This window comes from Odontesthes bonariensis, chromosome 12 (assembly GCF_027942865.1).
Source record: "Odontesthes bonariensis isolate fOdoBon6 chromosome 12, fOdoBon6.hap1, whole genome shotgun sequence".
Taxonomy (NCBI): domain Eukaryota; kingdom Metazoa; phylum Chordata; class Actinopteri; order Atheriniformes; family Atherinopsidae; genus Odontesthes; species Odontesthes bonariensis.
Genome location: NC_134517.1, coordinates 31,883,044 through 31,897,382, shown reverse-complemented (window position 1 = coordinate 31,897,382; position 14,339 = coordinate 31,883,044). Strand labels below are relative to the sequence as shown.

General features: G+C 40.9%; 1 protein-coding gene across 1 annotated transcript; it reads left to right on the top strand.

The window, feature by feature from the left end:
* The first annotated feature begins 285 nt into the window (after positions 1-285).
* LOC142396907 (ADP-ribosylation factor-like protein 4C) lies at positions 286-2,085 on the top strand. The gene has a single exon (XM_075480116.1). The coding sequence runs from the start codon at positions 825-827 to the stop codon at positions 1,401-1,403; it is 579 nt and encodes a 192-aa protein (XP_075336231.1). The 5' UTR covers positions 286-824; the 3' UTR covers positions 1,404-2,085.
* Positions 2,086-14,339: the final 12,254 nt, after the last annotated feature.

Genomic DNA, 14,339 nt, shown 5'->3' with positions numbered 1-14,339 from the left:
CCGAGATTTTAACACAATGGAGTCACCCTCCGCGTTTGATTGGAGATTGTTCTCCTGATTTGGTATTTTATCAGCAAACCGCGTTAATCAATATGGAAATGGTTGCTTATAGTTTCGTTATTTTGGTGGACAAACGATGCAGCAACGTTGACATGAAACCTCGCGTGTAAAGTATTTGGTGTTTGCGTGTCTATGGGAACCGGATCGCTGCAGCAGCCTCATTGGCACATGTCCCGGCGGGGTGGAGCGTAGTGGGCCTGCCTCTAGTTTTGTGGTGGTGTTTTGTAAGCCTCGCAACAGTGCGGCTCCAGCGACACACAGAAGAGGAGCGCAGCGTCCGACACGAGCCGGTGAAGGACGCTGTGGATGTTCATTTCTCCACAGGGACGGAGCGCAGTCCGAATCCTGAGAGGTGTCTGTGCGCAGTTTACAGGATTTCTGAATACGCGGAGGAGTTTTCTGCTCATCCCTGTCCTTTCCAGCTCTGACATTTAAACGAAGGAGTGTTTAAACTGTGGAGCTTCCTCGCCGCCAGATGGATGTTAGTGCGTGAGGCGAATACTAATGAACAGCGCGCTGCGTCCTGCCGAGGCGCACCGCTTCCCTCTCTGCTGCTGAGGGCCACAGCAGAGCCGATCAATCATCCAGAGCGCACCGGGTCCTGCGCACTCCCCCAGTCCACCGACCAGAGGAATTTTACGCCTTCAAACCCCGGAATTAATGAGCCGGATCTGAGCTTTAGAGGCGTTTTGTTTACAGATTCGGGGGGTGGGTGAAATCCTCCTGAAGCTGCTGGGAAAACAAAAACAAAAAGATACGCCAAAATGGGCAACAGCTTCTCCAACATCTCTGCTTTCCAGTCTCTTCACATCGTCATGCTGGGTTTGGACTCTGCAGGGAAAACCACAGTTCTGTACAGACTCAAATTCAACGAATTCGTCAACACGGTCCCAACGATCGGTTTCAACACTGAGAAGATCAAGCTGAGTAACGGCACCGCAAAGGGCATCAGCTGTCATTTCTGGGACGTCGGGGGCCAGGAGAAGCTGAGGCCCCTGTGGAAGTCCTACAGCCGGTGCACCGACGGGATCATCTATGTCGTGGACTCGGTGGACGTCGACAGGCTGGAGGAGGCCAAAACTGAACTGCACAAAGTCACCAAGTTTGCGGAGAACCAGGGCACACCGCTGCTGGTCATCGCAAACAAGCAGGACCTGCCCAAATCTCTCCCGGTGGCGGACATTGAAAAGCAGCTGGCCCTGCACGAGCTCACCCCTTCCACCACCTACCACATCCAGCCTGCCTGTGCCATCATTGGCGAGGGGCTGCACGAGGGTATGGACAAGCTGTATGAAATGATAGTGAAGAGGAGGAAATCTCTAAAACAGAAGAAGAAGCGATAACAGCAGCTGAGAGCGGACATTATTTTACTGTGAGGAATCCGGGTTCTGCCAGTGTTGCCCTAAACATGGTTTGCCGTGTTTTTGTTTTTTTTTCCCTTCCATCCTCTGTTTGGATTAAAGCTCTTTGACCTGTGAAGCCTTGCTGAATGAGGGTGGCTGCCTCAGTGGCTGCAGTATACACAACGATGTTAACCAAAAAAGACTAATTCATGAAATAAACTTTAGAGCTACAGCACTGAGGGGGAGAAACGGGCTGGCCCGTGTGTCTTGCTGCTTTATCTCGGACTTTGAACACTGAAGAAGCTGTAGCTCACCGAGGACTTCTTTTATGGACTCATCGTTTTTATTTGCATCCACAGGACATCTTTGTGGAATCACAAGTTTCATTTTGCACGTAGCAGGGGTCACTAGTGTCCCCTGCCCCCTTTATTTTCTTTAAACAGACATCTGTAGTATCAGTTGTTGATTATTATGGATGTCATGCAGACTGTTTTTGGAGCATTGAAGTAGCCTTTCCTCTGCATGGTGGACTGAGAACAGCGTCCACTACTTTGCACTTTTCATTTGCTAACAAACAGTAGGAAAACGACACTGTATTAATAGAAGAGCAGATCCAGGTTGTTTATGTACCAAGAAGCCAAAATTGAAGTATTTTTGGAATATTAAAAAGATTTTAAACCCACAGCTTTAACGACTGGTCTTTATTTACATGGTAGGGATGTGGCAGCAGGAAGTGGGATAATGGGCTGGGACTGGTGACACAAAGCTCATTAGTGACTTTAGTGATTTCTTCATTGAGATACATTCAAAAGACGGGGTCAAAGGTCACATAGTTCACACAGATGATTAATTGAGGTGTGGAAGCCGACAGCACAGGTCTCCCTTTAAAGAGAAGAGAGAACGTGAGGAGCAAAGCTGGAGCCCATTTGCGAAATTTATGGATCTGCATTGCGGTGCTGCGTTTACAGCAGGAGCCAGTGCTCGTATTGGACCGGAACATTATAGATTTCCGTCCTGAATACCAATGATTTTCACATGCCTTTCTCCGAAATGATGGTGGCACCATTTTGCAGATATTTTCTGGACAGAAAGAGTTTATTTTACTGCTCAGATAAAGCAAAATGTTGTGTTTTTGAAGTGTAATGCTTCTGACACGTGTGCTGGATGTGAGGTTATAAGTGCTAAACCCATTGATGAAATAAGACAAAACTTTCTTTGTGTGTGCATTTGCAATTATCCTGGTGATTAATATGACCTGATGCGTACAAAGCTTAAGCATTGCTTTTAAACAGGAATGATCATCTATTAAACCTTAAACCCACAGGTCTCTGAAGGATATCCTAAGTTCAGTGCTGTGTGTATTTCTGAGAACTTGTTCTGTTTGCCTTAGACTCCCCAACATATCAGAGGAAAATGTACCTGTACCTCCCTACATGTTTTACAGCTACAGCCTCCTTTTATTTTTAGGTTGGAACCCAATAACTTTTGAACTTCTTTCAGTCTTCTAAAATGAAAGAGTCTGAGTGACCTGTGCCCAAGAAACAAACAGGTGTAATGTGTTCAGATCCAGAAAATTGACATTTATTTACACTGATTTCTAAAAGTTGCACTGCAGTTGGTCTCAAAATACTCAGGTGAAGTTAAACGATTTATTTCCAGCTCCTCTATGAGGCAACATAACCCTGCTCAGTCTGACCATGTGGTGCAGCTAATTTTAGTGGAGTCTGTGTCCTGACATTGAAAGCACTGTATTTAAATGAGGCCAGAGCTCATGGGGAATGAGACTATGAGACTGTACACCCTTCCTCAGTGTCGACCTACCTTTTCACATAGATGCTACATCTAATGAGGAGTTTAGAAGCTGTGATTTAGAAGTACAGGGAAGGAGAATATAAAGTTAAAAACTACAGTAGTGTTTTCGTTTCCTATCAGTCATGTCATGACTCCTCTGATTCATCAGGTGAGCCTCTGAAGGGGTCTGAGCCTGAGGTTGGGAGCCGAACAACCAGCAGCTCCAACATGACATTACTTGAGAAAAAGCTCAACACTTTCACAGCTGTCCACTTTGACTGAGACATAATGAGTTAATCTCATGTGTCAGAGGGTTCTGCATTCCTGTCGTGTGACTGATTCATCCATATTTCATCGCCTTCTCTCAACTCTGCGTAGTTCAGATTTAAAAACTGAATCAGGAGCTCAACTGTGCAGAAATTCAGAAAAAAATGCAGCGACACACACCAAGGATTTCTGTTACAGTTAAGAGAAATGTGAAAAAAAGACAAAGACTTGATCTCTTCAGTGTGTTTTGTTCGAATTTTGTTCTCTGCTGTCGTTGTGTTGTAATGTGTTTAAGAGCAAAGATAAAACTATTTTTGATCAATCAACAAGTCTATTGACTTAAAAGTGACTTAGCAAGTGGAAAAAATGAAGTTAAAATGAGTTAAATCGAAGGAAATGTAGCAAAAATGTAATGAAAGTCGACTGTTTTTTCATCTTTTCTTCCTCTAGAAGCAAATTCTTTTGATTCTTTTTAAAGTTTGACCAAAAAAAAAACATTTGAAAGACAATTTTCACCTTTTTATTTGATTCATAAACATGTTTATGGTTATGCATTTGGCAGATGCTTTCATCCAAAGCGATTTACAAATATACGTGATGAGGATATAACAATGCAGCTAACATCAAAACTAACAATAAGCTAATAAACACTTAGTCAGGAACATAACTGGAGAATCAGAGAGAAACAGGATATTTTTTGATTGCACTAAGATATTTTGAAACTTAAGGTAATATCTAAAACACAACATCATGCTACGAGAGCAGATAAAAAAACTAGTGTGCAATTTCAGGCTATCACGGCATCGCCTCATTTTCAAGCCTAGATTTCTTGTAATATAGCTGTTCAGAAGACTTGTGTTTAAAGGAATCCTTTTGATAATTGAACCTGATAATATGCGTCAGGATCAACTTTAAGAAGGTTCTGCTCTTTGGGGGCCAAGACAACCACCAAGATTAGAAACCAGGTCCTACGCAGGGGTTGGGCAGGCTGCAAGGCCCTGTGCAAACTTGAGACACATTGCCCGTGCTTGTACACGTAGACAGACTTAACTCATCTTTGTAAACATCTCAGCTATCACTGTTTTTCCTTCTTTAGCTTTTCAAATGAGCATGGTTAGTTTTAAGACTATCTGCTTTACATCGCAGGGTAGTCTGGCTGAAGGTGACTGCAGATTGCTACACATGGCTATCTATAAAGTTGCTCTCGACCAGGTGTCAAACCATGGATCCCATGGAATGCATAAGGCTCTTAATGTTGAGTTTGTCAATACGTAATTGAAACGGTAAAGCAGTGAGGACTCAAGAAGATCGACATAAGCTTTATTTTTCTTTTAAACCTTGCAATCAGTCCGATTTATTTACATTTTAGCAGTTTAGCTGATGATTAAAGCAACATCTTTTTTCTCACGACACAAATCTAGAATCAAAGATGATGAATCAACCGCTGAGTCACTTCAACCTCCGACAACAACAGCAAAACCTCAGTTTTACTTTTTAAATGTCAAAAAGCGTCAACAACGAGGGGGCAGCAACACGTGTGGCGTTATGTCCTCCAAATTAAAAATTGTAAGTAAAGGCTTAAAAACAGACCAAAAAAACAAAGAAACAAAGAAGAAGACATTTCATGAACGTCTTCTGAAATAAAAGCTTACTCTGAAGAATACTGTGATTGATGCAGCCGTGAAAAATAGAATGTGGTTTCCCACAAAAAAAAAGAGAAAAACGTTATCTCAGGACTACCCGTCACCATGGAAACAGCCCGGCACAACCAACCAAGTCTATCCTCGGCAGTTCAAGACACAAAAGTAGAGACAGCTTTCCTTCTCGCTCATGTCTTTAATGTTAAAATCTACTTATTCTGACAACAAGGCACAGCATTGTATGTGTTAAATCAGTTGATTTGCTCCTCACATTCATCTAAATACAGTCAAAAGCCCCTTCAGACTTTTTCACGGTTTTAAATATTCTGTATTATCTTGTTGCGGCTCCTCTTTGAAGCTATACTATGTTTACACTGTGTAAAATATTAAGAGACATGGCGCATTTTGCCTGCAGCTCTCCAGATATCCCACATACTATATCTTGTGCTTTATTTCCCTTTAATTCAGCCTCACGGCCGGGGGTTTCATGTAAAATTAACAAGCATGGGTTCAAATAATTAAAATTTGCCGACTAAACTAATGTGTGTGTTGTAACCCTACTTACTGATACCTCATACTCTGGCTACATTATAAAAAAACAGTAAAAGAGTAAAAGAAAACAGTAAAAAAAAAAAACAGTAGAAAAGTCTTTTCACTGCACTAAATTTGGCTGTTTGGTCCTCCTACATTTTCTTCAGATGTGAAAAAGATGGATAAAATGATTTTTAACTTGGAAAATCATTCCTATCATCTCGGTCTTTAGGGAAGCAGAGAGCAGATCATTAATTGGCCATGCTGTTTAATGAAGTATTGCAGTGACTCATCACCTCATCCAATATTTTGAGAAAGGGAAGCCATATCTCCTAATACAGGCACCATCTATCTCAGAGAACAGAAAGAGTATTTACAAGATGTCTTTCTGATGATTTCTGCCTATCTTTCATTGAAAACCACCAAAAAAAAGATAATTTCAACCAACAAAAAACTCTGTACCGTCTCAGAAATGTCTTTCAGAATCTGGATAAAGGACCCAAGAGTGTATTTTTGTATTTATTTGGCTATTTTAGGAGCAAATGAGCAAAAGGCTCAGAGAACAACAATCAAGCAGAAAGTAGAAAAGGACATGAGTACTCAAAAAGGAAAGATTTTGCCAACCTTCAAAGGACTCAACTTTAGATACATTTATTTGAGGTTAAGCCCTTTAAAAGCTGCCTGTCATTTAAAATACCACTACATATCTTGTGGAATAAATGCTGGACACTCCTGTAAACAAATAATAAGGTTTGATTTAAATCTCGAAACGACTATTCTCCTATAATTGCAGGGTTTTTTTGTTGAAAGCGAAGCCAGGATTAATGCCAGTACAGCAAAAAACTAGCTGTCCGATGTCATTTTGGCTGCAGCAGAGTTTCTCTTCATCTGACCCATTTGTCAGTTTGAAACGTGCTGAAGCTGCAGCTAGAGATCTTCATAGCCACATGTGTACAGCACATTTGGTGTTCAAATCACAGTGCCACCAAATATGCACGGCCCCCAGAGAACGCAGTCTTTGTTGTGTTGAAAGCTTTGCTGTCTGCAGAAGCGAGGCCTGACTTTTGTCAACAGTAGCTGGAGAGCAGAAAAGACCAAAAGGAAACAAATTATATCTTCTATCTCTAGCTCTCAAACCGACCCAATTATTTGCTGACCTGATTCTCTTCTCAGCGGGGCGACATCTTTTCGGTGCGTGCCACAACCAGAATACATGCACAGAAACATTGATGACAGATTTCGGACCATCTGCGGTTGAAAGTTTGGGAAAATCTGACATATGCACAAAGTTCTTCAGCATTCACTTGCCATGCAAATAGTGTGCATGATACAGCATCATGTTCATGCTATGCAGATGGAGCGACATTGATACAAAAGTACGTTATGCAACCTCTGGCACCACAATTTCACCTGTCTAGGGTTTCCTGAAATTACAACATAGTCTTCCACCAGAATATGCAACAGCTGCGTCAGTCCACAGCACAAAATGTTGGAGTTTCACAAAGGCATTTCATTAGTTGAAACTGTCAAATCTGATACTGCATAGCTATTACATGTTCCAAAATGCTTATAAGGAGGAGGAGGTAGCAGGGGCTGGACTGTGGTGTTTGGACTGTCGCACAGAAGAGCCAAGTTTGAATCCCATCCAACCTGGTTTTGTCCAACAACTTCAAAACAGATTAATCTAATGAAACTCAGTGGAGAGTTGAGGCATGAGCAAAGGAAAAATCTTTAATTTAGGTGCAAACTGGGATTATGTTAATTAGAATTCAGAAATAGAGCATTTACAACACAGCATCACAGGTTTGTGAAATGGACAGTCCTTCAACAATCCTTTATAGCTTTGTGGAAATCAAAATAACTGCTTAGAGGAGCATAGACTTTTAGGGCATGTCATAAAACTGTCACAAAATAAATCACCACCAAATTTAACAGGCAAAAGAAAGTCTGCAGTTGGATGTTGGAGGGATGAACACAGTACATGTCAATTTTCTCCCTTCCAATCCATTACTTTTTGCTTGTTTTCACTCAATTTACATCTGCTTTCAGTCCCTATTTAGTTGAATTTAAACGGTAAGTATGACAACAAAGCACACAGAAGAAATGTCATTTAAAAAAAATACATTACTTTGAAAAATAATGGATAAAGTTTCTGGTTTTGGAACTATTTCACGTTTATCTCTGACACTTTTTTGACATCGGCCACTTCAGAGAACAAACTATTTGGGTTGGTTAGGTCATTATCATTCATATCACTTTTCAAGAACATGTGTCACAAAGGGCTTCACCAAAAATAAAATAATAAAGATAAAGCAGATGCAATTAAACTGTTTAGTTTTTTCTAATATCCACATTGCTCACACATCTTTAGTCCAATGGAAGACAGCCAGTTTAGGAGCAACAACCCCAAAAGCACAGTCTCCTTTAGTTCAAAGCCTGGATTGAGGAACAACCAACAAATCCTGATCAGAGGACCTCAGAGTCCTGTTGTTATGATAGAGCTGCAGCAGATATTTGAAGGGACTTCACCCCCCAAGGCTCTGAATGTGAGAACTTTGAACTGGATTCTGAATCGGACTGGAGCCACTACAGAAATTAGAACTGGTGTAACATGAGAGCTCTTAGAAGTTTTGGTCCGCAGCCGAGCAGCTGCCCTCTGGACCATTTGTAAGCGGTCCAGAGAAGCACTGCTCAGACAAGTAAAAGAAAAAAAAAAGCTAATTACAATGGTCAAGACATGATGAGATAAAAGCATGGACAACCATTTCCATATAGAGATATAACGGACCTGATTTTGGCAATAATTCTAAGCTGATAAAAACTAGAACAAACTATGCTGTTTACATGCAGATGAAGGCTCAAATCTTGGCTTATAAGAAACACCAAGATTACATGAAGAAGGTTTGACTAAAGAAGACAGAAACTCCAGGCTCTCTCTCAGCTTTGGGTTAAAGCCAACCAGAGCAGAATTAAGCTCCTCTTTAATCGGTTTAGCTGAAGAAAGTTGTCTGCCGACCAGTCTTTTCTGGAGTTGATGCAGTTTAGAATCACAGATATCTTAGAAATATTACAAGCTTAAAAGAAACTATCTGCGTAACAATGGTAGGATACACCTTTTTTTTAAAGTATATTTTTGGGGGCTTTTTATGCCTTTAATGGACAGGACAGTTGAAGAGAGACAGGAAGCAGGGGGCAGAGAGAGGGGGCATGACATGCAGCAAAGGGCTGTCCGATGCTCTAACTAACGGGGCCAACTGTAGCCTCTATACATGGGGCGCCTGCACAACCCACTACACCACTGACCAACCCCGTAGGATACACCTTTAATTGTATCTTGGGCAAACGGCACTGGGCCCAGAACAGAACCTTTGGGGAACACCTGAAGACACAGGTTCAGACAATGATGTGAAATTACATTTACTGAAAAAGACCTTGCAGAAAGATAACCACTACAGAGCAGTTTCTGATATACCCACCCACTGCCTGAGCCTGTCGACCGACATGATATGATCTAAAGTTTCAAATGCAGAACTGAGATCAAGAAGCACCAGTAGAGAGCAACTGCACTGCTGTATTAGTGTGGAAGGGTTTTGCTGAAGATATCTTTCTGCAACATCCTCATGAGGTTTCACTTTGACTATGTATCTGCACGAAGGATTCAGTAAATCCAAAACCATATTTCAGTGTTTTTGTATCAATTATTTTGCATAAATTGGTGCACCAGAAAAGTTGGGCATGAACTTCAGTGTAGAAAAAAACGGCTGAGATGTGATTAAACTTTTATAGATTTTATGATCTACTGTGATGCTCTACTACTCGATGCATTGGTGAAGAGCAGAAAATATAGGTAAACACGAAGCTGATTTGATGCATTTGGCAACTGGATAGTGAGCCAGCTCATGTTTCATGTTTTTATGTTTGTTTAGGTCAGTTGAGTCTTTAGTATCACTATTAAAAACATGTCAAAGTCTTTCCCTTGGGAACTTCTCACAGCTTTCATGTCAGCATAATTTTTTGAGTCGTCCGATCTTTTCATCGTGCCATCAACTCCTTTGATTCTGCCCTCCTCCCTCTCCTTCGGTCTTTGTTGGTGTCTTCCTCAGCTCTCCAATTATCTACTTAAAGCAGGAACAGAGCTGTCTGCTGTTGCAAAACAAACTGCTGATTACAGAGCTGAGTGTCTTTGTGCTGCTTCAGTCACAGCAGAAATGAAAAGATAACAAGCTGACACTGTAAAAGCTGTCAGCCTCATCAGCCAGCTCCATTTCCAGAGTTTCTCGTTTCCATGAATGCCTGATTTGCCTGCAAACCACACATGTGAACTTCTATCTAACATGCATTATTACAATCACATTGTAGATAAATTTCTTGTAATACTTATATTGTTAAGTGAATTTAACAGAGAAAATCCCACAAAATGAGATTGCCAGTCTACAGATGGATTTGTCCCCAGCCACTCTTAAAGCGAGTCAGTAGACTTAGTTACTTCACCTCTCTGGTTTCATGAAACATGCTGAGACTTTGACTGTGTAGGAGGTTTATCTCAGAAAGCTTCTGTCCCCGGTGGATCAGCTCTTTCTCGCTCTTGCAGCTGTTACTGTGTGCTCAGAGGGTTGATAAGCCGCCATTGTTCGGGTGTTCTTGGCATATATAGGTCATGCTCTTATTGTCCTGCCTCCTCCTCTTGGTATGTACCGCATGTGTGGGTATGTGTCACCATTTTCTAAACAATATACAACAGCAGCATGAGATCCCCTTTATCTGAGGGAATGAAGCTACTGTCATGCAGTAATGACCACTACCGTCTCTGTCAGCTGGAAAAACAAGACGGCATTGTGGGGATGTGCACCTACCTCACTGAGGTCAACATAATGCACGTTTCAGTGCTCCGCCTACTGTCTGACATGTTAAAAGGATACATGTCCAGCAGCAACACATGCTGTATTATGTGATATAATATAATAATGCAAGTCAGTATAGTTATTATTTATAGAAATATATTTTTTAAACCTTTGGTTCGTAAGAGCAACACTTTAACGAATTGCTGTATATTTACGGTGGATTTACAACAGTATCCGACTGTATTTGAAAATAATTGTAAAATACTGTTGAATATTCATCCCTCACATGTAAATTAACAGTTAAATCAGTCATTTAACAATACCAGTAGATAACTGTAATTTAACAGCATAAAACAGTATTTGTAATGAATTGCTGTCCAAATCCAAAATACCTTATCATACTGTTAAATAAATTACGGTAGATGCGCTGTAAAATGACTAAAACACAGTTATCCTACCGTCATGTACTGTAATCCAAAAAAACAGTATTATACTTTTTGATAAATAACACTAGTTGCACTGTAAAATAACTACAACACCTACCATAATTCTACGGTCATATACTGTTAAAATAAATAACAGTAGTTGCACTGTAAAATAATTTATTACATGTTATTTTACAGGGAAATTCTTCACAGTGTACAGTGCATAAGAATTAGTGGCATCTGGTGGCATAAATTGCGGCTTGCAACTAACTGAATACCCCCCACCTCACCCTCAGCTAACTAGCATGTAGAAGAAACTTTGACAGCTGCTGAGTTGAATAGTTTAAGGATGTACAGAATTGAAAAAAGTCCATATTATGGTTCGGTAAAAGGAAAAAAAAAAAAAAAAAGCATAGCATCTTAATTTACTGCCAATTGAAATAACAACCCTGGCATTTAATTTTCCATCATCACATAACGAGTACGATAAAGGAGGATCCGATATGTGAGAGGCTGGTTAAAAAAGCTGCAGGAGCGCAGTTGTAACTGGAACAAAGAATGAGTAACAACCCGAGAAAAAAAGCCGCGCCGGCAGAAGTGGTCGCGGAGGTCTGGAGTGGCCTTATTTTGATAAATGCCTTTCAATTTAGGACACAAGCTACTCGGCTAATCCTGTTGCCCCCGAGCAACATAAGAGATCTGCCTCCAGCTGAGACTCATTCAGCGTCTTCATTCTGCAGCAGAGCTGAAACTGCAGAGGCCAGCGCACTAGAAACAGATCTCAGCACAATGTACCTCAAGATAAATCAACACCGCCCAAAGAGTGGAGGCTAAAAGATAGAGCCACAAAGGAGGTAAAAGAGCTCCTACTGGACATGGATCACACGGATGAAGAGAGGGCACTTTGTCATTTGAAACTACAGAGGGCCATGAGGAAGAATTGAAGAGAGGATGAGACATTAGTTCTTTACTCTTTTAAATATATTTCTGGTGATAGAGGTCTGGCTGTGTAATTGACTTTATATGGCTCTTGGAATTCAGGTCTGACTCTGTTACGACACCCGACCGCAGGCTTGGTTTGTGGTTTTATCGTAACACATTAAAGCTGAGCACAGTACTGGCTCCAGAGACAATGACCTCTGTTTTATCTTTGTTTAATTGAAGGAAAGTCTGGAACATCCAGTGTTACCGTTTTAAAAACACGTTGCATTCACAATGGGAGTTTCAGAGATGAGATACTGAGCAGACAAGCCACAAATTATAGGTTAGTGCAAAAGGAATTAAGTTAGATATATGACCGTCTTTCACTCCTCCGTTTCCTAAAGCGGAGTTAATCAAGTATCAAATGTCACATCCAAGTAAAAAACAATGAGAATGTGTCTTCAGTGTGTGTGTGGCAGCTTTTATTCAATCACATATGCATCATGTGAGAGTGAAGTCAGGCTGTGAGTGAGATATTGTGTGCGGTGTTGCTTTTATTCCCTGAGGGTTGTGATGTGCTCTGCTGCAGACTGATGAATGCGTCGCCCTGCTGCTGCAGTTTAGTCTGAGAGCAGAAACATGCCTCTATATGGAGACAAGGCCTTCGGGGACACACAGGCTCCTCCAGCTATTGTTATTACCAGTCCAGGCCATTCATCTTGGCACCAGGACTTGTCCTTTCCCAGTACCACACATACACACAGGAAACAGCAATCTATCCTTTTTGCTTCCTGCCTTGTAAAGGGTAGATGAATTATGTATTTTATCAGATGACAAAAGAGGCCCGTCAGACTGTGCATAATCAAACAGCAGCTCAGCGAGCCTGCCAGGCGACATATATCATTTGTAAGAAAAAAATATTATTCGCTTTGCAGCTTAAAGTGTTCAGACATAGGTTTATGTTCTTGTTGAACTTAAAAATGAGATCATGCTTGTTTTGTTATCACTGAAACTCAGCACTACTACAGCTAAAGACACGAGCTAATCTGACAGAAAGGAAAGGAATGCACCAACAGCCGTATAACACATGCCACAGGTGAGAATCAAACAGAGCAGCACCAAATGCCGGTCTTCAAATACTCGGGGAGGAACTAATTATTCGACAAGATGCATCTGAGAAGCCAGATGGAGACAACCAGGACGCACGCTTTAAACTCAGAATCCAAATCAGGAATTAAAACATTATTTCACCACATTGAAAGAACTGTGGACACTTAAGGAGATTAAAACAAATGATTATTAACATTTTAAATAGAATCTCCAAGAGTAAAAGTCTAAATGGGTTTTATCCTATCTGACTGCAAAAAAAAATATTAACAGCAGCATGAATCAATACTAAAAAACAGAAATGGAAAAAAGAAATTAATGAGCTTAAGGGAAGTTCTAAAGCAAGTCTAAAGCGAGTTTTTTAGTTTTGATTTTGGGGAATTGTTAGAGACTCAATTCCCAAAAATCAAAACTAAAAAACTTTACATTACAAGAGACCACAGGGAATATTTTCCCCTTTGAATCATGTTCAAATGGAGCTTTTAACTAAATGACTGCATTGTTCCCAGGTTGGTCATCCAGTCTTGGACTTTTGGGGGCCCAGGAACTGAAAGTGGAACCAGTTATAGTTCCTCAAAAGTTCCTTTGCTTATGGGAATGGTGACCTGTTGACTGCTGGAGAAACTGAAACAAGTTCCAAAACTGCACTGGATTAAAGTGTGAAAACAAAGAACAAGTGTTTACACGCTGCTTCATTATCTTTGGACTGAAGCTGAAACTAAAGCTGCCAGCCTTGAAAGTCTTCCACCTGCTCTGGTAAAAAGCTTTAGATTATTAATCACATAACACAAAACAGATGTTTGTTGACACAGAGATCTCAGGCTTCAACTCTGCCATCATTAATAATTTCCATTATTCCTCCAGAGACCAAATAGTATAAGATGAATGGGATATTACTTTTGTTTTAGATTATGAATTAATTATCTCAGCTTTGAGGTGATGGCTTTGATGTAACAGTGCGCACAGGAGTGTTGGGGTTATCTGGAAGTCATAGTGGGCAGATGAAAGTGGGATAAAGTGGAGCAGAGGGGTGGGATTCCCCTGCTCAGCCTGCCCCTCAGCAGACTCTCAGAAAGGCCTTCCTTCTTGGGGGGGGAACATCTTTCAGATGGAAATGCAGCAGGCTTTTTGTTGCCCCAGATTTTGTTCGCTCCCTGAGTCTCCTCCCACTCGCCATCTCTTGTGTTATTTCTGTCATTCTGCGGCTTTCCAGACTCATAATATCTGCAGTTGTTGCATTGTTTCTGAAACCCAGTACTACTGTATTTTGCACAGGTTTACCTATAAGAATGTAGGGACAACAATGCGCTATAGTTATACGGAAAAAGCTGATGGAAACTCTCGTGCTCATCCAAACGAGCATGTTGACATGACACTGTAAACTAAATATATATGTCTCTAGATGTGATCCAG

Coding starts and splice junctions, on each gene's coding strand:
- LOC142396907 (XM_075480116.1), top strand. CDS start 825: ATGGGCAACAGCTTCTCCAACATCTCTGCTTTCCAGTCTCTTCACATC.